Source organism: Lingula anatina, chromosome 4, assembly GCF_051362555.1.
Source record: "Lingula anatina isolate TDL-2025a chromosome 4, LinAna3.0, whole genome shotgun sequence".
Taxonomy (NCBI): Eukaryota; Metazoa; Brachiopoda; class Lingulata; order Lingulida; family Lingulidae; genus Lingula; species Lingula anatina.
In genome coordinates this window covers 16,543,442-16,567,553 of record NC_141770.1, presented here as the reverse complement: position 1 = coordinate 16,567,553, position 24,112 = coordinate 16,543,442, and the positions used below count along the sequence as shown (strand labels likewise).

Below are 24,112 nucleotides of genomic sequence, written 5' to 3'. Positions count from 1 at the left end.
ATGACTTAAAGCTACCATCTAATTTTCTCTAGACGGTCTGATCACGACAACGGTCTGACACCGTGACACCGAAAGGCGTCTGTCTCACTCTGGAACGTCAAGTCGTGTCGTGTGGGGCAACGCTGGCACATATACCTTAACTTACACCAGGGCAAGATGTCGTATGAGACCAAAGAGTTTTAATATATTAAATGTTGGACAATATTATTAATAATTCACTGCCGTAAAGCACGTGGCCGCTGTACTCACCTTCTATTGACAATTTACTCCCTTAATTCATTAGGCCCCCTACCTATATCAAAGCTGGTTTATTGTTTCATGCGACTGTCTCGTTCAATAATTAGGCCTTGAATTGCTTTTTTTTTTAGCATCAATTTAGTTGCGTTCATTGTTAAAACAAGATGTTTAGCCTGACTCCCTGAGCACTCGTCTGTAGGCCTACCTTAATGCGATTGAGACATTTGAAAATTTGCAATTGATTAGGGCCTAATCTATTTTTCCATCAGATGGCGATACCAATTAATATGAGAGAGAGAGAGAGAGAGAGAGAGAGATCCTTAAATATATCCTTATGGCAAAACAAAAACAATCACAAAGTGCAAAAAACAAAGACAAAAACATGGTAAAGATAGTTTTGTTTATTTCCCATTAGACCTATTTCACAGGGTACACGTTGACGACTTGATGACGACCTTCATAAATAAGTTAAATACGTGTGCAATCGACGAGAGAATAGAAATTCCAAGTCTGATAGATAGATTTTTTTTTTACAACCGAAGAAGATGTCATTACTTTCCAGGTCTCTGGTAATTTCAGAACTTCCAAGTGAACCCGATTCGTGCTCCTACTCCACCGCCTGAGAACGTGGGTTTTAGATTAGCCGAAAAACGACCATTTCTAGATCTGTAGTTCAAACCGTTGAAGCCAAGCGAGAAACCGCGGCCCAAGTTAATACTGGGATTCCATCCGCGCTTACTGAAAAAAGAAATCGTGTTGAATAAAAAACTGTTTGGCTCATAATTTCCATTACAGTTATGACTAAAATTTAGGCCTACTATAACATGACTGAGCAGAATAATGTTTGCTATAATACATATACTTTTTACAGTGTGACATGATCGAGGTTTTAGTTACACATTACCTCATCTCAGATTTCTTTCCATTTACACTTTTCATCTCATTTTTGACATAGTTATCTGAAGTAAAAGAAATAATTTTTCAATGGAGCCTGTAACAATCTACATGTAACGATCGTCTTGTGCAAAATGTCATAATAAATCCATTACTTACTATTAAAAGCCTTTATTTTACCACTCACACCAGAGAGCGAGGGAAAGAGAGAGAGAGAGGGAGGATTGAAGAGTTAGAGCATGGGGGTAAAGAGGCTTCTTGTACCTGCTTTACGCAAACACTTCTTCAGTGCTTTGTTGGTATACCACACGGCCGATAATGTTTCAGTCAACTTCTCTGCATTGTCTTTGGTTACTTTAACAAAACAGATAGATAAATTTCAGTAAAAAAAAAAGTGATTACACATGAGACAGATGATAAAGTACAGACATATATTTTATTACACAAGGTGCTCGATGCATGACAAGAACAAACTCATAGGAGATTGAGCTATCCGAGGTTTTTACTTTTAGCGATTGTTTGACAGATTATTATAGGGAAGGGCGGGGTGGGGTGGGGTGGGGGTGGGGGGGGGGCGACACGTTTCTTGGGACATCTGTGTGTGTTTTTGTTTGCCATCTCAGCTGATAACGGAACTCAAACTTTTGTTTTGGTAAAGGGAGGCAGGGGCGGGAGGGGTATAGATTTCAGAAATTACATGGATAATCGCTTACCTCCCTCTGTCTTCAATTGTTTCACGACAAGGACCGATTTACCCTCCAAGTCCGACAGCATGCTCGTTGTCATGGACACGCAGCTTCCCTCTCGGCTCAGGGGACCTAAATCAAGTAATGTTATAATCGGGATATTACCCTGACTTTCAGAGTTCTGACGGAGACTGTCTCCACGCTTTCCGTTGTGCTTTGTATTATCATACTTAATAAAGGTTTTGTATATCACCTTGAGTCTAAGACTACCGGATCGAAGAAGTCGCTTTATGATTTACGGTTTCATAGTAAAAAAAAAAAAAAAGAAAAAAACTATTAGGAATTTTTTCCAGGTCAATCATAAGCATAAGACTAAAAATGTAAGAAAAAAAATCAATGTACTTCAGTGAAATACTACTTAAATCATTAGGTCTATTATAGGAAGTACAATACCTGACCATCCAATCAAAAGGTCCAATACGGCGTTTGTAGAGCTCGCGTTACCAACAGTTTCAGAGAGCGTTTTGATCACCTTTAGCATTCCTACCATGGGCCGCTGTTTTAAGAACTTCCCTTATATATATAATGAATAATTCAAATATATATTTTACACTCATATTAGATAAAAATGGCAAATCAGATTATTTAACTTTTTCTTGCATGAATAAGAACTGCTAGGGCGCTACATTTTATTTATGGTATAACTATTATCCATTTAAAGTTTCGTGGATGACCTGCATTGGTTTATAAGGAACTGACAGCAGGTTTTTTTAACACGAGAGAGAGAGAGAGAGAGAGAGATCAAGAAAGACTAAAGACGATACGAACGTACCTATCGATTTCATACTTTTTCTTAATTTCTTATGGACATTTTTAGCTTCAGCCAATAGGTCTTTAACAGGTTTGCCTTCATGAAATACAAGCATATATAACGTTATCTGGTAAGTTTTTAAAACATATTGACAATTTGTGTAAAATTGCTTGGGGAGAACTATTAAAATGATCCCCAGTGTAGCTTTTGTTTTCCGAATTTACCATGCCAAAGTTGAAAATTCAAGATATTATTTTATTGCCAATAATAATAAAAAAAAACAAAGGTATCAGCAATATGCAAGGACGTTCAGTAGAATTATGTGAACTAGAATATAAGAAGTTTATATATACCTTCAGATGAAGACGAATCATTTGTCAATTTGGAGACCGCTTCAATCACCTCTTCTGCTGATGCTAGGATTTTCCGCGCTCTTCTGCCACGCGCCTTCTCATTCTCAATTCTCTGATGACATGCACAAAGAAAACAAACGTTAAAATGGAGGGATTGAGACTTAAACACATTTGCAAATAATTAACTGTTCACAAAAAAAAAAGAGGTTTAGTAAGCCTGAGAGAGAGAGAGAGAGAGAGAGAGAGAGAGAGAGAGAAGACAGACACCATACCGCTTTCGATCCACCAGCTCCTCCTTCGATCAAGAAAACGGATAGTACTATTACAACAAACACGATGCATTTCATGGCAGCCATCTCTATTGTTCTTTGCTACACTTGTGTTTCTTGTACATAAGCTGTAAAACAACTGTAAAGATTTGGATTCTAAAACATTCTTTATACTTTTTCCAACATCTACGACTGACACGTTTCTCGGGAAATGATTTTCATGGAAATATTTTGTAGAGATACCATCATGTTTGTGAGAAAATATTGAATTGCATTGAAATCTTACACTTTTGTTTACTGCTTAATTTTCAGACCAGAAAGATAACGAAATTATTCTCCGTAATAACTGTTTATTTGTTGAGATAACATCAATTTACGTGATGTCTTTATAGATCCTATTTGATTTGACTTAGCCGATCGCACAGCATGAATTCTTCAGAATTTTTATTCACTATTAAGGAAATCTACATATGTAAGCATTTTCTACTGATAATTGATATTGAAGACCCAAACTTTGCTCTTAGGCCTTATTCTTCTCTTTTGATAGCACGACACACGCATGTAATGGACCTGAGTATTATTTTAATGGTAAAATATGGATTCTATATACATGTAGCTCTCGCTCTCTCTCCTTTTAACCATCACATTTGAATTTCCGCCAGATTTTATTCAGAGTAACAACAGTTTTTAGTTTGTTTTTTTTTATGTCTTAAAGATATAATGCGGTTACATACTGTTCAGGCCCGTGGCCAGCAATTTTAAAAGGGGGGTTCTTTTTCTGAAAAAGTGGACCTTTTTCCATAAAAAAACTTCATTAACCTAGATCAAATGTTACCCAGAGTGGACCTTTTCCCAGCAAAAGGGGCGGTTCTTTCGAACCCCCCCCCCCCCGAACCCCCCTTGGCTACGGGCCTGCTGTTGATGACCGCACAGTCACTGGCTTGAATAAACGAGAGAACAGTTACTTTTGAGCAAGAACTTCTTGTTTTGAGAAAGGAATTAACATTGTGCTGGAGGTGGGAAGGTTACTGGGTGGTGGTAGACTACCCTCTACTAGGACCGCAGTTTAATTATGTGCACTTTTCCCACAGCAATAGAGAATCCTGTCATGAATCACCCAGAGACATATCTGTGAATATGTACTGAAAAATGCTGTAACCCTTGTAGAGGGCAGTGGTTGACTTGTCACGTTATTTTGCACATCGTTTAAGTAGTAGTAGTAGTAGTAGTAGTAGAGGTATAGGCCTACCTGTTCATTAGGAACAGAGTATTGTGTTGTATTGATCCCAAAGCTGTGCCATCATGATATAATCGACTTCGGCACGTCATCCGTACGTACCGCTTCAATGGTATTACACTTTCTTTTATTGTTTATTTTCTTAGTTTTGACAATGTTAAAGGCTTGGAACGAATTACTACTTAGATATATGAGAATATCCTTCCCCGATGGCAAAATACATATAAATCTCAATTGAACCAGCAGCTTTACAGTGCTGACACAGGTCCTGGGCCCCGTATCTCGAAAGCATCGCGCATTGCGACCGTACGCAAGCGTCTCGATTCCATAACTCGCCCATACTCGTCCCATATAATACATTGTAGTCTCTATTTGATATAGCGATTCGCAATACGCGATGCTTTCGAGATACGGGGCCCTGGGTAGCAATTGGCTGTCCTCTTTGTAACATCCCCCACTACGGACACCTGACGCAATGTACAATCATTCATTGTGATTTGCTATTTTAGGTAATCGTTCGGAGAGTGGGCTAATTTTTGTTCTTCGAGCGGCCGCAAAACCGGTGTAACAGGGGCTAAAGCCTCGCCACCCACCCTGAATGTCAAGTTATCTTACTTCTATATGTTTGAATCATTGGCCACGTCAATGATCTAATTGCCTGATGATGGTCAAGGTCCTTTGTGAATATCGCAAGACACATGGAGGAATTTCGGAAAAAAAAACTTCATTTCAGGAATAGCACTTTTATATGTACATTATTTCATTTTCAGATTCGTATGTTTAGTCATTTGTATTTGATTGAACTTTTCATCAAGTGATTTTGGTTTCACTGCAAACGGTAAAAATTGGAACAAATTATTACTAGATTCACATAACGCCTTATACGTGTATAAGATAAAATATATTAGATAAAACCATCATTCAATTAATTTAATTTTCAATTCATTTCATTTCTGAAACTGTTTAACAAGCGCCAGGACTATGTACAGACAATTTTAAACTTTTAATTACCAAAAGCTTATAATAGCTATCTAAATCGGTTCTCTAATTGTCATGTTCAAATTCCAGTTTCATGTTTCGGTAATTTTACAGGTAAGACGAAAAGACAATTTTGAACAAAAGGGGATATTCGGACAAAGGAGGACCTTTTTCCTGTAGTTACCACATTGTTCTCATAGATTGGAATATTCATAGAAAAAAAAAAGATTTTTTCCATGGAAACAAATCAAAGAACTCAATGTATTACGCGTAAAAAAAGAAAAGAAAAGAAAAAAGAATGCGCCAATGAATTCGAAATCGTGAAAACCAAAATTAAATCAATTCTGTATAACTAACAGAAGAAAGGCACTTGCAGTAATTCAGTGGCATTTAAGACCGTGGGCCCATTTCACACATACCAGTATGATGCAAATCTCACTAATTATGCTATAAATTGAGGATATTCCTTTAATGTTAAATTATTTTACGACATTATTTAACAGAAAATGTAACTAGTCCGTCTTCCAGTCTTTCGTCAGCAAGTGTGACCTCTGCTGAATATGCACCCTCGTAGAGCAGTTCTCTTGGAAAGAGGGCACGATAGTTACCATTGCCAAGACACGACAGTTTTTTAGCCTTCAGTCTTTTCCCACTTGGTTTTTTAATGTAAACTTGCAACAAATGCGAATAGTCTACCTCAACGTCTGATGTCCCGTGGGTTATTTTGAAAGAAATCGACGGAGGTTTGTCTGATTTTTGGACATTCTCTGGTTTTTCTGTGAAAACGACTTTTGGCAATGGTATATAATGGATCTGCCCAGCAGATTGGAGAAAGGTTTCAAGCTGTGACAAGCTTGTCTGAGAGTTTGTTTTAAAGCTTAGCCAACTTTCATTTGAAGCCCTTTTGGGTAAAAGAGAACCAGTCTTAGTCGCATCGGTGTCGTCACGAAGACCTGCCTCCACAGCAACTGCAGTTGAAATGCAATTTTTGTGTAAAGCGTCTTCAATTTCGGAAATTTGTGTCTCCAACTCATCAATAAGTGTCTCTGCTGCTCTGGCCTTTTTACTGAGAGTCTTATGTTTTTGAGTGAAAGACTGTTGCAGATTTTCTTTCGTTGTCTGCTGATATTTCCTGATGACACTTAAATACTGATGGAAAGTTGTGTCTATGGCCCTCTCTGCGCTTTGCTTACTTGCATTTAAAAACTCCATCTTTTTATTTACATCTGATAAAATACCACTCTGGTGACCCTTCTTGGTCTGTAAAACACTAAGTTTTTCTCTAAGTCTCATTTTTGTTGCTTTCAATGCTGGCTCAAGGTCTTGCAGGTCGCACTGCTTGGACTCCTTGTGGTCTAAAATGGTGCACGCTTGGCAAGCAAGGGTTTTGTGGGTGGCGCAGTAGAACAAATATGGCTGATTCTTGTGTTTTAGGCATCCTTCCTCATTGTCAACTTTAAGGTAAAAGTTTGTCTGCAATTTCTCAGGGCCACCTGCAAGATGTGTGAAAAAAATCAAAGATCTAATTTCAGTATCAATTTACAGATTAATTGTTACAATTATTTGTAATAACAACTGGGACGTTTTTTAATAAATTGGTATGTTTGTGTTTTAAAAATTAAGATAATGGTGAAGATCTGGACTTACTATAACACAGTTTCTACAATTATATTAATTACCACACACACACACACACACACACACACACACAAAGAAAGAAAGTGAAAAAACCCATATGAACAATTCAATACACAAATTTAATCTTTTTTTTTAGATTGAACACAACTTTAGTCGACAGGTTGAACCTCACCCATGGGGAGACAGGTGCTCTCTCTACAGACCGGACATGACAACTTGTACAGCCCCTTCAGCTGCTGGACACACATCAGGCACACAGTGTGGTGACACGACAGAAACTTGGGGACACGCTTTGTCAAGTCGTAGTGGTCAAGGCAGACTGGACATGTGTTTGAGTGGTCAGAACAAGTAGCTGATGAAGCCATATTGATATTCTATCCTCTGCAATGAAAAAAAAAGATGATACCAGTTTGTATCATTTATTGTAATGACACAGAAAGATAGATCTCTCAAGCATATCAAAACAAGAGGGGTGGGGATAGGAGGGGTGTGATAGTAAGCCCACTGATGCGCCACAGGTCTAAGCAGCCACAGACAACAAATCTGATAATGTGACAGGAACCTGGGAACAGGAGTGTTGGTGGCATCAGACGAGGCACTCTTGCCATACGGGAGTGTCTTGGTGTGGTTGTGGTTATTTTTAAAACACATATGTTTGTATTTGTCACTAGATAGTATAGCTATTCATTTTTGTTGTTATTACTGCACTAAATGTGTAGAAAATAACAATAAAAGCCAGACACTAAAAGCATTATCAGAAATAAAGAGAGAGTGAGAGAGATAGAAAAGAGAGAGGCCAACGTTGCTCTTTAAAAGAAGGCAACTGATGACACATTTAAAAATATTTTTTCGTCCTTTTCTGAGCAATTCAATAAAATAGTTAATTAATAAAGAAATGAAAAATTTCCGAAATAATAAAAAATAATTCAATTAATGATTGATTTAGTAAATAATATAATTGATAAACAAACAAAGAAGATACATAAATATGTGAACAAACGAACAAACAAATATACTGACAGATCAAAAATAAAAGATTTGTTAAGCCAACACGCTTGATTTTGATCTAATCTTCTCAAGGTCAAATTATGGATCCACCCCCTTTTTATCCTTTTTGGTGCATAGCCAACAGCAGTTGTGTTATAACTCGTAATCACAGGTGTTCTGATAAGATTAATTCAAACAATAAATCAACAATTAGCAGAACATGTGATAATTGCACAATACAAGGTAGGTCATTTGAAGGTGTCGCTGAGATAATAATGCTTTATCTTCATGTATTTTAACTTTGTATGCGTGAACAGGTAGAATACATATCTGTATGATGTAGGGCCTACTTTTATTACTAGTGCATAAGTAACATATATTTTAATATTAAATTTATTAAATAATATTAAATTTAATTAATTAAAATTAACAATAGATGGACCCAGGATGGGATTGGGGTTGTCTTGATATCCTGGTCGCACCAGTGGCAGACTCGAGCCCAGCAATTTCAAAAGGGTTGTTTGCATTCCTGAAAAAGTGTACTTTTTCACTGCATAATCCATGTACGTGTTTACTTTAAATGTTATAGCACCTAAAAGTTTGATTTTAAGAGCAGACCTTTTCCTGGCCAAAAGGGAAGTTAGTTTGAATCATCCTGAGTGATTATGACATAATTTTGAATGTTTTAAAAAAAATTTACGGCTGTTTGACTACTGTAATCTGGTGCATTACCAATCAATAGCAGTATCTTAATTCTTATCTAACTGCATTAATGTTGCCATTTGGAATACAAAAGCAAAGTGCCCTTGATTGAGACAAAGTCTGATCAACATATGACTAATAACAATGACTTTTATATTTCGATTGTCATGCCACGTTAATTCTATTGTATTATACGGCTATCTTAGATAAGATATTTTACCTTTTTATTAGTAATATTTGTGACTGATGAGTGTCACTGGATGTTCAGTAGATTAGACCAATTCATAGTAGCGAACGGAGAGAAAAACTTATAAATTTGAGCCGCGTCTTTTGAATTATCTGAAATAGATGGAGGAATAGGGGGCCTAAAATGGCGCGTTTTTTCACAAATTTATATAATTATCTAATATTTAAATATATGGCCATTTTGTACAAATTAAGACTTTCAAAATGAGGTATCCATGCATGTGCCATTTCTCTAGTCAGAGTATAATCATCCTATAAAATTTGGCAAGCATTTCACATTTACATTCTTGAGCCATGCTTTAGATTGTGAGACAATACATCTACTTAATCTAACCAATATTTCATAACCATCATTCCTTTAAATTCCACTATATGAATATTTCTTAAAAGAATTCGTGTAATTTTTTCTGCGTCAGACGAATTTCAGGGCATGTAGCTGGGTTCATTTTTTTTGTCCTTTAATTTTGTTATATCAAAACAACAATAAAGTGTTTAAATTTTAACAATGTGATAAGTGCTGCCCAGCACAACAAATTGATATATATCGCAATAGTAAATGAGTAATCTAATTGCCATAATATATTGTCTTCCCATCTTAACTAGTTAAAAAACGTTATGCAATAGCTAATAATTAGTCATTCACAAATTAATAATTATTTCTTATACACTTACCTATTAGGGCTGCAGCCCTCCATATAAAAAACAGGCAACCTAAAGTGCTCTTGACAAAATAATGTGCCCGTCCCCGTGAATCGGCACATCTGTTGATGACGGATTATCTGTGACGCTACCTGAACTCACAGGACCGGTTCACACTGAGAAGTTTAAACTGATTTAGGTCCTTTATTAATCATCAACAGTTTCAGGTACCCAGGCTCTCAAAGGTAGCCATATTAGCAATCCACTACCCTAGTTAAAGATATTTTATTAGCAGTAGAACAGTTTTCTCTTTCTGTGATGACAGTACCATTTACATAAGGGGAATGGGAACTGTTTGTGAAACGTAATAACTTGACCAGTCTGAACAGAGCTTTGCTAGATAACAGTGGTGTCATCCTCTTCCATGTTTATGCCAAATCCACACCCATAGTGTTATCTAGCAGTAGTTTTATTTGGCAACGATACATACGAAGCAGACCCACTGTGAACAGGTTAAATTGAACAGATATTTTCCTGGTCCTTTGGATATGCTTTCTATTGGTTTGATGTAAACTCTGAAATTTGTCGTTTCACGTTACATTTTTCTTTATTTTTTATTACAAAATTAATAAAAAGTGTAATAATTTATTTATTTTACTTTTGGTGTATGATAAATTTCTTTCTTGGTTTAAGTGATTTCCACAAAAAATGGAATATTAGTCATTCCGACCTTTGGAAAAGTATTTTTTGTCAGGAGTTCGTATTATCAAAACCCATTTGTTGAATTCTACACAAACATCAAAGAATATATTGTCCACTGATTTACTGAAACAAATACTATCATCACAATACTCATCACAATACTCCTTTGTGTTAAAACCAAGCCAACATTTTAGACGCTATCATATTTGTCAACAGTGATGGAGATAAGTAACGAGGTGGGCGGCTTTATAAATGCTCTAGTCCCAAAGCAACGACACGCCCTCTCGTGGCCGCTAGGAAGGCAAAGGCTCCTTCAGAATGGGCAAGCTTACTACAGGTTTAGATAACTGGTGCGCAGAATCGAGGTATCTTTCATCCCCAGATTCCCGTAAACACCTTCAATATTGTTGAAATAAAATGCAGTTTAATGCTAGCCCATATACAGTGCATCAGTGGGACATTCAGAAATTCATATGTACATGCCTAAACCAAGGTGCATTGTAGACTGAAATCACCCAGGCAACTCTGTTCTTTTTTATGTGCACAACCTGCAGACTTATTCAGTGCGGCAGCACAGAAAGAACAAATATTCCTTTGCCACTTTCCCACCTCGTCGCGTCAGTGCAGAGAAGGCCTTGCAACGTACTTATTCAAAAGTAGAACTATAACATATCTAAGCCTAGAGGTTACAAATTTGTTTCTCAAACGGTGAAAATCCTGTGTTAAGTAGTCGAATTGCGGTATCCTATCCGATATTTTCCCGCCAAATGGAATTTTCTATGAAAAAAAAGTAAAATTTCTCCAACTCGTGATTCATAGCTCGACGCGTTTTATACGATTTTTAATTAAATTATTCAGTTCTGTCCCCTTTAATGGCTTGCCTTCTTGTTCATAACAGAGGGAAATGTCGACATCAGGCATTTTTATTTGAAGGTTTTTTTATCATATTAATAATACTTTTTGATTTTGAAGAAAATATGAGTAGCTTTACAGGATATATCGACAGAAAATGTGACATTGGGACATTTTCAAACTAGGACAGTATACCTTTAACCTAATTCTGCGCTGACCTTCACTGTATGTCAATAATATCTGGGTTATCAATGACAACTGGGGACAGTCACATTCTTAAAAAGACCAGTGCTTATAATGTGACCCTGTTTACATTAGGCCCGATAGAATGAGCCAGATTCATTTTGGTGATGGCAAGAGAATAAATTGCAGTCAAGTTTGTTTCTGTATTTATCTCTTTTTCACGTCTCTTCCTTGGCAATGTGATGAGCAGCAGGTGTTTTTCAACACATTATATTTTTACGGTCACAAAGACCGAAGAACTGATTCTGATCATAATCAAATTGGTTTACATCAATTTAAATATCCCAATTATTTTCTTTTAACATATTTCTTTTATCCGTAAATCATTATGCCAGAGTGAAAATTTACTTTAAAAAATATTTAATGAATATGAAAGGATGTAGGAGTTCATGCATATAAACATGCTGAACAGCCCAAAACCCCTTGTTTGGCGATGAAGGTACATAATCCATGTCAATGTGTAATCTACCAGATACAAAGTACTTCTGACACCTCACTCAAGTGGCCTGTTAAGATATGATATGCCATCAAACAAACAGGTGTCTATTGTTTGTCTGTTGTCAGCTATCATTGAGGGTTTATAATTAATTTGTCATGTAAACATTGAAGATAAACATTGGATTTGTTCCAGCTGTATCTTTCTTAATAGTTACTGCAGCAGTGGTTGCATGTCTATGAATTTTTTAAACCCCTCTGCCCCCCCCAAAAAAAAAAAGATTTAAGCATTTCTTTTTTCTGTTATTAAGGACCCCTAGATTTAGAAAAAAACTTACATAAGAGTCAATTATACTCTGTCATGAATCTTCGAAGAAGTAAAATGTGCCTTTAACCTCATGCAATTACAAAATTGCTCAAAGTGGCAGAATAGGACACTTAATTGATAACAACTGTTTTAAGTCTAAAAAATATTTATTCTAATCAAACAAATGTCACTGTCCCCCATTATTTTTTATCCAACAATCCATTGTCATCCTGCAAGTTTTTTTTTTAAGTTTTAAGAGAGGACAGTTTGTATTCTCTTAAGCCAAACTACAGCATGTAAGCTATATCTATGATGAGCTTGAGGTCAAATATAGACACTGGCATGTGACACAGTAGTCTGAGTAGTGTTATTCACTTGTGTTATCACCTGATATACTAGGACAGCTATATATACAGACAGTTACACAGCTTGTGCATTCCTACATGCTGACAGGCAACAGAACACTTCTGTATTCAGATATAAATTCAAAATCAATCTTCCTCACTCACACGCATGAAATGAACACGCAATGATATGCACACATATGCACATTTGCCCCTGATCCAGGAATGCACAAAAATTAGAAAAGCTAAAAGATTGGCCATCCATTTTTAACTTTCACATGGGTAACGCGATCTCACGAATCTAGGATTCAATGACTTAATCTTTATTTAGCATCCCAGGTCCCACAGAAGAGTCCAGGCTCTCAGACTGCTAAAGCTAAGAAAAACTTGCTGGTTGTTAGAAAAAAGTCTTTAAATATACTGAAAAAACTATGGCAATAAACCAAATATGCAACTTCATGCATTATTAAAATCACTAAACTGAAAGTTAAACATAATAATGATAGACTGTATGGAATTTACTGAAGGTATTAAAAGTCATTGTTGAGGGGGTTCGATATGAAAGGATTTTATTGTCCCAGCAAGCTTAGGGTTGTCTACAACAGTTCCATTTGGAAGTTGTTTTTCACTAGAGTCAGAGCAATCTGGTGGCCCATTCCCCTGGAGACTCCAATAACTAAAGCCATTCTCGAGATGAATGTGGGAATTTTACAGGCCATTTATTTGTGTTGATATAAAGCTCCCAGATCACATTGTGATTGTCTTGAAAATGATTTTCCTCACAATGGTGACCATATAGTTCACTCAATGAGGTCAACTGTACTTCTTTTGAACCAATGTTACAGAGTCAACTATATGTGGTCAGTTATGTGATGTCAGTCTAAGGTAGGCCTAAAAAATTTAGACTTCTTGCAAAACAGGCTCCTAGACTGTCAGAACATTAGGTTTTAAAATCAAAAGATACATGTAATGATCCTTGAAAGCAGAGAAATGTACGATCTATAACTTTGGTCCCATAATGTTGTTCAAGTTCTGGTCTTCCTCCTCTACAAGAAGAGATGGAAATGTCTTTGGCATCATGCGAGGAGGCTCGTGGTCTGGATCACAGCGATACTGGACAAAATCGGTTACACCAACTGAACGCAAGTAGTCCTCGTCAATAAGAGCTTGGCCATTCAGTCTAAGAAATGCAACAACGTAAGCACATATTATGGGTATGGTTCACCATTTTTTTTCTTTTTCAATGGTAAGAAACATTTCTTCTTTGCTTAACTGAAGGAGCAATATGTTTAGAATTTCTAAAAATAAATTCTTAAGGTTTTTACTCAAAATTGTATGTTGAAAATTTATTTTCAAAACTACAATCATGCTACAGAGAGCCCACCAGGTGATAATTTGTATAACAAGGCAGCAAAGCTGTCAAATGTACAGACAAAAAACAGAAAATAAAGATGCAAAAAAGGTCATTTTGTTAATTTTGATGCAATAATAAATAATGCTTATAATAGCACTATCAGTCAACACTGAATTTTATAATCATGCACAACAGGTAAAATGGTCAATAACATGAGCGGACCCAGAGATATTCTCTGACAGTATTCCAAAGTATCTATTTTGATCCATCCTCCATTTTGATGGTCTTCCAACAGAAGAAAAAATAGATACCAGGCAATATAAACTTAATAACCTGACTGTCTTCCGGAAGTCCCAGAAGATGGTCTCAATCTATCCTTTCAATAAGATTACAGTTTCAGGACCATGAGAGTTCAAATTCACATGATGTAAGTCTCAATATTTGAAAAATGATGACAGTGCATAAAATAATATTACATAAGTAACATAATGTTTAAAGACATAAAAAACAATACAACTGCTTATGTGGAAATACAGAAATGTCAGAGTCTCAGGCGGATGAGAGTTAAAAGTCACAAATGCAAGTCTTTGAGAAAAAATTATAAAGGAAAACATAACAAAACTAGAAAAGCACTCCGAAAGTGCAGACCTCTGCCAAGGTAGCAATTGTTGATTATTATTGATTTTTGTCCTCTTTGGCCCACTTCTGACAGTTCCTGAAAATTTCAGCAAAATCGGTCCATAACTTTTTGAGTTATGTTGATGACAAACAGGGGTGAAAATATAACCTCCTTGGCAGAGGTAAATATAATTCCAATGAAGCTGCTATTCAAACTTTTAATCTTTCAGTTTGATATATATATATATATATATATATATATATATATATATATATATATATATATATATATATATATATATATATATATATAAAACTTATTTGCAATATTAAACAAAATTTACCTGCATAATTATCACTGCTTCCTTATTATTAATCTAGCAGAGAGCTTAACCTATGGGAGTTTACAGGGAAATATCAACAAGTGTGCTTTATGTAATCTCAAATCACAAGTATGCTTTATGTAGCCTATCAATTAGGCAAATTACTTTATAACTGAAATTAGCGAAGTGATACCCAAGGGAAATTTATAGACTGACCCTCTCAAAGGTCTTTCAGGCCCATAAGTCACAACTTTAGAAGAGCACAAAACAATAATGCACAAAATAGGAGACTACCACTTCTGATGCAATAATACATTATGTTTAACTGCACAGTCAACATCAAATTTTAATTTTGCACAACAGGTAACACCGACGAAAGTAAAAGCATAAGGCTTCAGGCCCATCAGAGTTCAAGTTTATACTTAGAAAGTGCCAGAATGAGAAAAATGAAATTTCACACAAAATTGCATTAAATTCAATAATAAATGATAACCCAATTGACCTGGCTTTCTAATTTGAACTGCATGCCAATCCTAAAAATCATACTCTTAAGTTAAATATAATAATAAATAACACAGTTTTCTTTTCATAATGTTTGCACTAGCAGTGCAAAAAGATTATTGTCAATTTTGATGTAACATTACATAATAAATTATAGAATAATTATCACCAATTTTTGATAATTGACTATAAATAGCATGAACATGTAGAAAATTTGATTACCATCCGGCTTCATGTCCATGGGAGCTCCGAGTCCCACAATGAATATGCCAAAAAGATAATGAATGTTTCACTAAAATGTATAACTTCCAGAAAAAGAAGCCCATTAGACTGCTTTTCCAACTTGGGCTGCATTTTAGTCCTGTGTTTCTTTTTTGAAAGTTTGACAATCATAAGTAACACGGTTTTCCCATCATGGTCATCATGGCAGATGTGGATGATTGAATCTGACAAACTGCAATGATATGAGTTTATTTCCATTTTGGACACTTGATTACACAATACATGATAACAAGTTTACCATCATTTTTACATAATCAACTAACAATGTTGTAAAGATGCAGGAAATATCAAACAAACACTTTTACGTATCTTATTAGTTCAATAATGAGACTGTTAACATGCCTAAGAATTGAATCTGAGGAAATTTGAAAAAACAGTACAACTTCTAAAATAATGGCCGATAACGCTGATTTTCGAACTCAACCTGCATTTTTGTAAGATTGGCCACTCCTGTGAGTATAATGACAATTGGCTAAGCTGTTTTTCTTATATTGTGTTATTAATGTTGCATATATGTTGAAAAAAGTGAAAAAACAGCATAAAAAAATTAAAAGAAAATGTAAAATAAAACATAACAAAAAATACCAATAAAGCTGCTATTCAAACTTTTAATCTAGCTGTACAATTACTAACATGATATGAATAACCCTATTGAGTTTGAGAATAATAAGACACTGTTATTCATCTTTAGCATTAATGTAAGCGTTACACAAAATTTTTTTTGTAAACTTATTTTCCATATTAAATAACATTTACCTGCATAATAATCATCGATTCCTAATTATGTGACACAGTTAAGAAAGCTAAACCGATGGGACTTTACAATGAAATCTCAATGTGTGTTTATGTAAGCTCATTTAATACCCACTTGAAAATTAATTAAGCAAATTATTTTATAACCCTGAAATAACTTGAAAATCAATTAAGCAAATTATTTTATAACCCTGAATTAACTGCCTACTATCCATATACATTTATTGCACCAAATAGCACTGTACTGCATTGCTTTCAAAACAGAAAACAATTACGATGGTTTTCCAACACAAGCTGCACTTCAGTCTTTTCAGTAAGGTTGATTATCATAAGTAACATGGTTTTCCCTTAATCGCTATCCTGGCAGCAGTGTCCAAAATAGGGTTTTCTTTAACTTTCATGCAATATAACATAATACTTAACAGCATAATGACCATCAAATTTTTTATAAAAAAATAAAAGTATCATGGATATTCAGAAAATGTGATATGGAAAGGTCTCCAAGGACATGGAAGTTAGGGTCACACTTTCAAAATGCCAAAATGTTAACAAGAGATAACTGTACTGAAATGATTTTCTTTCCATTTTCAACACCTTTTTTACATAAAACCATCATCAATTAACTGTCATTTTTAAATGATCAACTAGGAAAATTGTTGACATAGGAAAAATATCAATAGAACAATTTATAATGTCCAATTAGCTCCATTTGGAGATTCTGAACATAGTAAATGATTGAATCTGATGAACTGCAATGATGAGTTCCTTTCCATTTTTGATACTTTATTACACAATGCAGGATAATAGGTTTACCGTCATTTTTATATAATCAACTAACAATATTGTTAAGAAGCAGAAAATGTTAAAACAACACTTTAACATATCCAATTAGTACCGTTATGAGACTGTTAACATGCTTAAGAATTAAATCTGAAGAAAAACCACTTATATACAAAAAGGCTAATAACTTCATCAAAACTTAACTGATCAAGCTTATTTTCAAACTTGATCTGTATACTGGTCAGATTGATCACACCTGTGAGTTGCAAGACAAAAGGCTGATTGGTTTTCCTTAAAATGCGTTATCAGTGTTGCATGTATGCTGAATAAAGGGAAAAAACAGCATTACTTTTGTAAAAATAGTCCAATCATGCCAATTTTCAAACTTGACCTGCGTATTATAAATATTCACCAGTTCTGTAAATTTCAATCCAAGGAAAGGAAAAACATTTTTACACTTATCATGTTATTGGTGTTATAAAAGTGCTGAAAAAATTGAAAAAAAAAAAAAAAAAAAAAAAAAAAAAAAAAAAAAAACAGGATAACTTCCATAAAAATTGCCCGATCTTGCTGATTTTCAAACTTGACCTGCGTATTATGAATATTCATTAGTTCTGTAAGTTTCAAGCCAAATGAAAAAACAGTTTTCCACTTATTGTGTTATCAGTGCTGCATATATGCTGAAAAAAGTGAAAAAACAGCATAAATTCCCTAACAATAATCGAATCATGCTGATTTTCGAACTTGAATTGCGTATTATGAATATTTATCAGTTCTGCAAGTTTCAAGCCAAAAGGTAAATTGGTTTTCCACTTATGGTGTTATCGGTGCTGCATATATGCTGAAAAAAAGTGAAAAAACAGCATAAATTCCCTAAAAATGACCCAATCATGCTGATTTTCGAACTTGACCTGTGTATTATGAATATTAATCAGTTTTGTAAGTTTCAAGCCAAAAGGTAGAATGGTTTTCCACTTATCGTGTTATCGGTGCTGCATATATGCTGAAAAAGTGAAAAAACAGCATAAATTCCCTAAAAATGGCCCAATCATGCCGATTTTCGAACTTGACCTGCATATTATGAATATTCATCAGTTCTGTAAGTTTCAAGTCAAAAGGTACAATGGTTTTCCACTTATCGTGTTATCGGTGCTGCATATATGTTGAAAAAAGTGAAAAAACAGCATAAATTCCCTAAGAGTGACCTGATCATGCTGATTTTCGAACTTGACCTGCGTATTATGAATATTCATCAGTTCTGCAAGTTTCAAATCAAAAGGCAAAATGGTTTTCCACTTATCGTGTTATCGGTAAAAGTGCACGGCGACGGCGACGACGGTGACGGCGACGACAGACGCAGATGATGGCTATATGTACAGACACATCTGTGTCTGTACATAAAAAATAGTAAAAGGTAGGCTCAACAATGAGCAAAAAATATAGAAAAATGCTACTGAAAAAAATATAGCCAAAATTGCCACTCTACCTTTCACTTTCTTCATTGGCAATACTAAGAACAGCATCAGCAAATATAGTGGACTTCCTCATATATCTTGGCTCCACATTCTTCACCACTGTCACTTGGCTTTCTATAACTGTGGCTGGCCATAGGGAAGTAATGCTCACACCTGAAATTATGATAAAAACAAGACGTTCCACAATAAACACATGGCTGTTTAATCTGTATCTTGAATCACACTGTCTGTCAATCATATAACTACCATAACAATGAACTTTAAGTCAATTTTTTGTATGCTGCCACACTTGGAAATTTAATAAAAACACTAAAACTTTACTTTTTATTATAGTTATTTTAATGTAGAGTCACTGAAATGCATTCCTGACACGTACAGTATGAAAATGTGTACATTTCCTATTAGTTATTAGGTTGTTGTAGAATAATGTATTCTGTTTCATAATATCAAGCCACCAAAAAGTCTTCAACCCACCTGTTCCCTTCAGCTCCTCTGCCAGACCATGGGTGAGGACTGTCATACCAACTTTACCCACTGCATACGGGGTTTTACCTTTGAAGAACCTGCCACACACAACAACAACAACAAGATTAATACTTTTGGCTTGTAGTCTGTGTTGGAAGCACAGTATGTGACCTAGCCACAGCAATAGCTGCTTATAAGACTTTTAAGGCATTTTCTGTTCCCCTTTTATTTAAATATTTGCATGTCTGACCTATATTTTGTAGCAATCAAATAAATTTAAAAGTTGAAAATTACTTGATGGAAATAAGATACTTTTTCTTTACATACTTACATAATCTGATATGAAAACCCACAAAATAGAGGTAAAACATCCCAACATACAAACAAATTTGAAAATCATCTGAAATATCCATCCCAGCAAATACAGACCTACATACAAAAGCAAACACATGCACAAACAAACACATTCACACTAACAAAGATACATATTATCATTACCTGCTGTAAATTGGAGGTGACACCAAAATTATCTTCCCGCGTTTCTTCTCCAACATGTATGGGAGCACTTTCTGAACAGTAGCATACGCCCCTCTGGCGTTCACATCCATCATCAAGTCAAATTTCTTCAGTGGTGTTTCAACAACTTTATTCCACATTATTGCCCCTGCATTATAAACAACTAAATCCAATCCATTGTACACTTGCAGACAAGTATCTACCGCAACTTCTATTTCTTTTTCATCCCTTACATTACACTTTATTGGAACTGCAAAGCCATCAGTTTCTTTAATTGTCTGGGAAACTTCCATAATTGTTCCAGATAGCCTAAGAGGGTTGTCTACAACAGTTTTTGCTGCTACTCCAACTTGAAAGTTGTTTTTTGCCAGAGTCAGAGCAATCTGGCGCCCTATTCCTCTGGAGGCTCCAATAACTAATGCTGTTCTCAGTTTCGATGCTGCCATTTTGCTTTGGCCTTCTCCTGAGCTTTCTTTTAAATCAGCTAGCACTACCTTTTACCTGAAATAAAAATTATGTCTCACTTATTTACGATTATTTGAGAGGCAGTTCCTATTTATATTGTCTATTTATATTGTTAAAATTTAAAGTAGTCAGAATGTCTATCCCTCTAATGAAAAATATTAAGTTGGTTTGAGTAAATATTAATAGTTTGTTTACAAAACATAATTATTTTCATTTAAATATGGTTTGAATGCCAGAAAAGCACTCAAAATCAAAGACAGTCGTGAGACTGTTGAACATCTCCAGCAGAAAATTTATCCGAGGTGAATCCTTGTCCAAAGCCACCAAACATTTCATTCATTTGATGCAAGTTACAGGGACAAAACTGTCAAATTGTTTGATAATTATAGTAATATTTCTATGCTAGAGGTCAATTGTTTGGCATGCTGAAAAATGTATTTGTTCTGACAATTTAACATGCTTGAAATAAAATTTTACTTTAAATTCATCACATTTATCAACTTGAAGATAATAAATTGAACTTTAGAAACTCTAGACCTAGAAGATATTTCAAAACGAGAATCAATTCAGACATTTTCAGTATAACTTTGTTGTTTTCAAAGTGCTAAAATTTTTTAAAATATAAAGCATAGCAAACACAACTTGAAATAAAATAAAAACAAAATCATAAGAACATTTTTTCTCTGTTATATTTATTTATTTATCATTAACGATCACTCCACATGTAACACATTCATCTAATCTCTTAACCAATTTTAATCATCTAATGTCACAAATAATTACTGGACCTGCAATCTAATTTCAGCTTCAGTTTTTGAAAGAAAATCATTTGTGCACATATGACTAGATGCCTTATCTACACAACATTATCTATTCTCAAACTTACAAACTTCCGCCTTCAGCAATCCAATTTTTCTATGAACTCAAAGTCTCAACATCCAATTTAATTCCCTGACAAACAGTTAGTGCAGTTCAAGAAAAACTTAACAAAAGCAAACATTTTATGATAACACAGTTAAATTTTTCCGTTTCTGTCATTAAGAAACTAATGTGTTCCAAATGTTACAGCTTACACGGTAACACCTTGCAATACTGGAATCACTCACTTATGTTTTTGAATAAACAACAAACAAAATCCTTTTATTGTTATACCACGTCACTATGCACCACCAGACAGATCTGCGTCATCCTTTGGCAACATGCGTGGAGGCTCGTTGTCAGGATCACAGCGAAACTCTGAGAAGTCGTTCTCTCCCAGTGAGCAAAGGTAATCTTCGTCAATAAGTGCTTGGCCATTTAAACTGAAACAAATGTCCAAAATGTCTTTTCAATCATTCCAAATTACACATTTGTCATGTTTAGTTGCTTGGTGTTTTGTATTGTATTCTCATGTCATATTCTTATATATTTATAGCCATATGTACCATTTTCATCAGTTCATGCTGGTGCATAAGATACCATGAGATGAATATTCTATTTTAAGATGACTTGGATGGGTAGATCTTTAACTTGAAGAAATTATATACAAACTGATCAGTATAGTATAGTATGAAAATTTTTAATAAAAATCAAGAAAGCATTTGTAGAAAAGATGTAACTGACAAAGAAGTAGTCAATCACGCATGTATGCCAACCATGTATCAATACAGTTTGTTACACTGCTAACTTGTATTTTTTCTTGAGAGAGAAAGAGAGAGTGAGGGAGAGAGAGAAAGAGAGGGGGAGAAGGGGAAGAGAGGGGAGAGAGGGATGGGGTGCAAATCTCTTTACCTATCTGTTTCCTCCATTGCTATACGAGTAACAGCTTTTGCCAAAAGGGAGTCTTTTCTCATCAACTTTGGGTCCACATCCTTCATTATTGACACAGGATTTTCAGTCACTGTCGCTGGCCACACTGAGGTTACACTTATTTCTGAAATAATACAAATTTAAAAGCTTGGAAAGAACCCATAAAATGCTTGCTTATCAATTAATAACTAACAAAAGCATCCATAATTTTGGCTTTAACAAAACTGGCTTTAGGTCTCACTACAGGCAGTCGAGGCTTGATTGCAATAAGTCTTTGGCTTATGTTATACCTTTTCAACCACTGCTTTAATGTCAACTGATTTAAAAGGATTTCATGGGGGGTGGGGGTGGGGGGTGTTGACAGCTTGCAATGAAGCATCTACTCCATGGTATTTTTTATTAAAAAAAAACTTTTCTGAATGCTACTTTAAAATAACTTCATCTTACTTATGAAATTTTAAAGCTTAAACTTTAAATAATAAATACCTTTCCAAAATGTTTTAGATAAAATTAGGGTTAAATTATCACTTTAAAAAAATATTACTTCCCTCATTTAAACAACAATATCCATTTATGAGAGAAAAGTTTCATAAGCTCTGTATGTATCAAATTAAATTATTGTTTTTCTTTTTAACAAGAGCTTATAAAATGTGGGTATTACCTCCAATATTTCTGTCATTTACCTAGTCATTTACTCCCCGATAATGGTGACTGACAGTCACAGAAATATTGGAGGTAATACCCACATATTTTATAAGCTCTTGATAAAAAGAAAAACAATAATTTAATTTGATATCCATTTACATTTACTTCTGATCACCAAATACAGTAAACACCTGACATTTTCCTTCACTCCATATTCTAATTTTTTTACCTGTTCCTTTTAACTGTTCTGCATAGGCCTGCATCAAACTAGTCATTCCATACCTGCCCACAGCATATGGAGTCTGGCCAATGTAGTATCTGAAGTGATGTGACAACTTTTAACTTGACGTTCAATAAAACAAATCAAAATGTGGGTTCTTTTTAAAATATATATGTTTTTATGTTTACTGAGATAAATCCAAATTACTGCTATTTCTAAAGGCTGAAATGCATCAATTTATTAAAAAGATAACATTTTAAATGCACTGTATATAGTTATTAATTCCATTCCTAAAAAAAGTACTGAAAACTTGATTAAAAAAAAGGACTGATTCAGAAGAGCAAAACAAAACAAAGTCATATCGCAATTTCTTACATACCCGGTAAATGTCTATATAGTAAAGTGAATATATGAACTAATAGTAATAAATAATATACTCAACTACAATAACTTTCAGATTCAATTTTTGGAAATGACTTTAAAGGAGAAACGGATACATTACCTGGAATTAACAGGAGGTGCAACCAATACAATCCTTCCCCCTTCCCTCTTCTGTAAATGTGGCAGAGCACACTCTATCACGTTTTTCGCACCCTGTACATAAACATCCTTAGTCCAATCAGCATCTTTGATTTGTAGATCCCTAACATTGTCCCACAGTATAGACCCAGCATTGTAAACAACCAAGTCCAAACCCTTGAAATCTCTCACAGCGCAGTTCACCAATGTCTGAATATCCTGAAGTTTTCCCACGTCACAGTGAACTGGGGTAACAAGACTCTGATGTTGCTCTAAAGCAGTGTTTGAAACCTCGACAAGAGATCCTGGAATGGTGGGATCACTGCCCATAGTCCTTGCTGCCGCGATTACCTGGTAGCCCTCACAAGCAATTGTGATTGCAATCTGACGTCCGATCCCTCTGGAAGCACCGACAACCACGGCTCCTTTGAAAGCGTGGGTCACTGGCCCTGGTCCAAACTTTCTCAAAATTTTCTTCAAGCTAATATGTTGCATATTTCAAAGTTTATATTTTACTATCCTATGACATGAAATGCTTTACACCAATGTTAACACACTGACCATGGGGACCTGAAGGCAAAGCAGTTAGGCAAGTATTTTCTCTATGTATTAGTACCTGCACCTGACCCTGGGAATTCTTGTACAGCAAAGAACCATATCTGAAATGATAAATGAAATAAAATGAGAAAGAACAATATCCATTTTTAATTATTAGATTATATATATATAATCTTGAAAAAAAGGTAAAATTTTCAAATCATCATGTTCTTGGAAAATTTTTTTTCATTTTTTTCTTCCCCCCCCCCCCCCCCCCCCCCCACCACCAATTCCTTTTTTCGAGTGAAATT

The 24,112-nt window shown here is 34.9% G+C and overlaps 4 protein-coding genes across 6 annotated transcripts; all 4 read right to left on the bottom strand.

Moving 5' to 3' along the window:
- Positions 1–618: 618 nt before the first annotated feature.
- LOC106150860 (uncharacterized) lies at positions 619–3,413 on the bottom strand. 2 transcript variants are annotated; one of them, XM_087011041.1, is made up of 8 exons: positions 3,254–3,413; positions 2,982–3,093; positions 2,650–2,724; positions 2,271–2,390; positions 1,845–1,949; positions 1,396–1,485; positions 1,142–1,196; positions 619–975 (listed from the first exon to the last, which is right to left on the bottom strand). In XM_087011041.1, the coding sequence occupies exons 1-8, from the start codon at positions 3,335–3,337 to the stop codon at positions 813–815; spliced, it is 804 nt and encodes a 267-aa protein (XP_086867167.1). In that variant the 5' UTR covers positions 3,338–3,413; the 3' UTR covers positions 619–812. The 2 variants fall into 2 exon arrangements, with proteins under 2 accessions (XP_086867167.1, XP_086867168.1); XM_087011042.1 differs by lacking the exon at positions 1,142–1,196.
- Positions 3,414–5,835: 2,422 nt separating this feature from the next.
- LOC106150856 (uncharacterized) lies at positions 5,836–9,855 on the bottom strand. Its single transcript, XM_013523870.2, has 3 exons — positions 9,711–9,855; positions 7,276–7,484; positions 5,836–6,958 (listed from the first exon to the last, which is right to left on the bottom strand). Exons 2-3 carry the CDS (start codon positions 7,466–7,468, stop codon positions 5,958–5,960), a joined length of 1,194 nt encoding a protein of 397 aa, XP_013379324.2. The 5' UTR covers positions 7,469–7,484; positions 9,711–9,855; the 3' UTR covers positions 5,836–5,957.
- Positions 9,856–12,364: 2,509 nt separating this feature from the next.
- LOC106150859 (hydroxysteroid dehydrogenase-like protein 2) lies at positions 12,365–21,371 on the bottom strand. Of its 2 annotated transcripts, none has more exons than XM_087011040.1 (5): positions 21,245–21,371; positions 19,610–20,128; positions 19,121–19,209; positions 18,658–18,799; positions 12,365–13,740 (listed from the first exon to the last, which is right to left on the bottom strand). In XM_087011040.1, exons 2-5 carry the CDS (start codon positions 20,071–20,073, stop codon positions 13,560–13,562), a joined length of 876 nt encoding a protein of 291 aa, XP_086867166.1. In that variant the 5' UTR covers positions 20,074–20,128; positions 21,245–21,371; the 3' UTR covers positions 12,365–13,559. The 2 variants fall into 2 exon arrangements, with proteins under 2 accessions (XP_086867166.1, XP_086867165.1); XM_087011039.1 differs by having other exon boundaries at positions 21,199–21,345.
- On the bottom strand, positions 21,252–23,759 carry LOC106178912 (hydroxysteroid dehydrogenase-like protein 2). The gene is made up of 4 exons (XM_087010797.1): positions 23,248–23,759; positions 22,755–22,843; positions 21,863–22,004; positions 21,252–21,393 (listed from the first exon to the last, which is right to left on the bottom strand). Exons 1-4 carry the CDS (start codon positions 23,757–23,759, stop codon positions 21,252–21,254), a joined length of 885 nt encoding a protein of 294 aa, XP_086866923.1.
- Between the last annotated feature and the right edge of the window lie 353 nt (positions 23,760–24,112).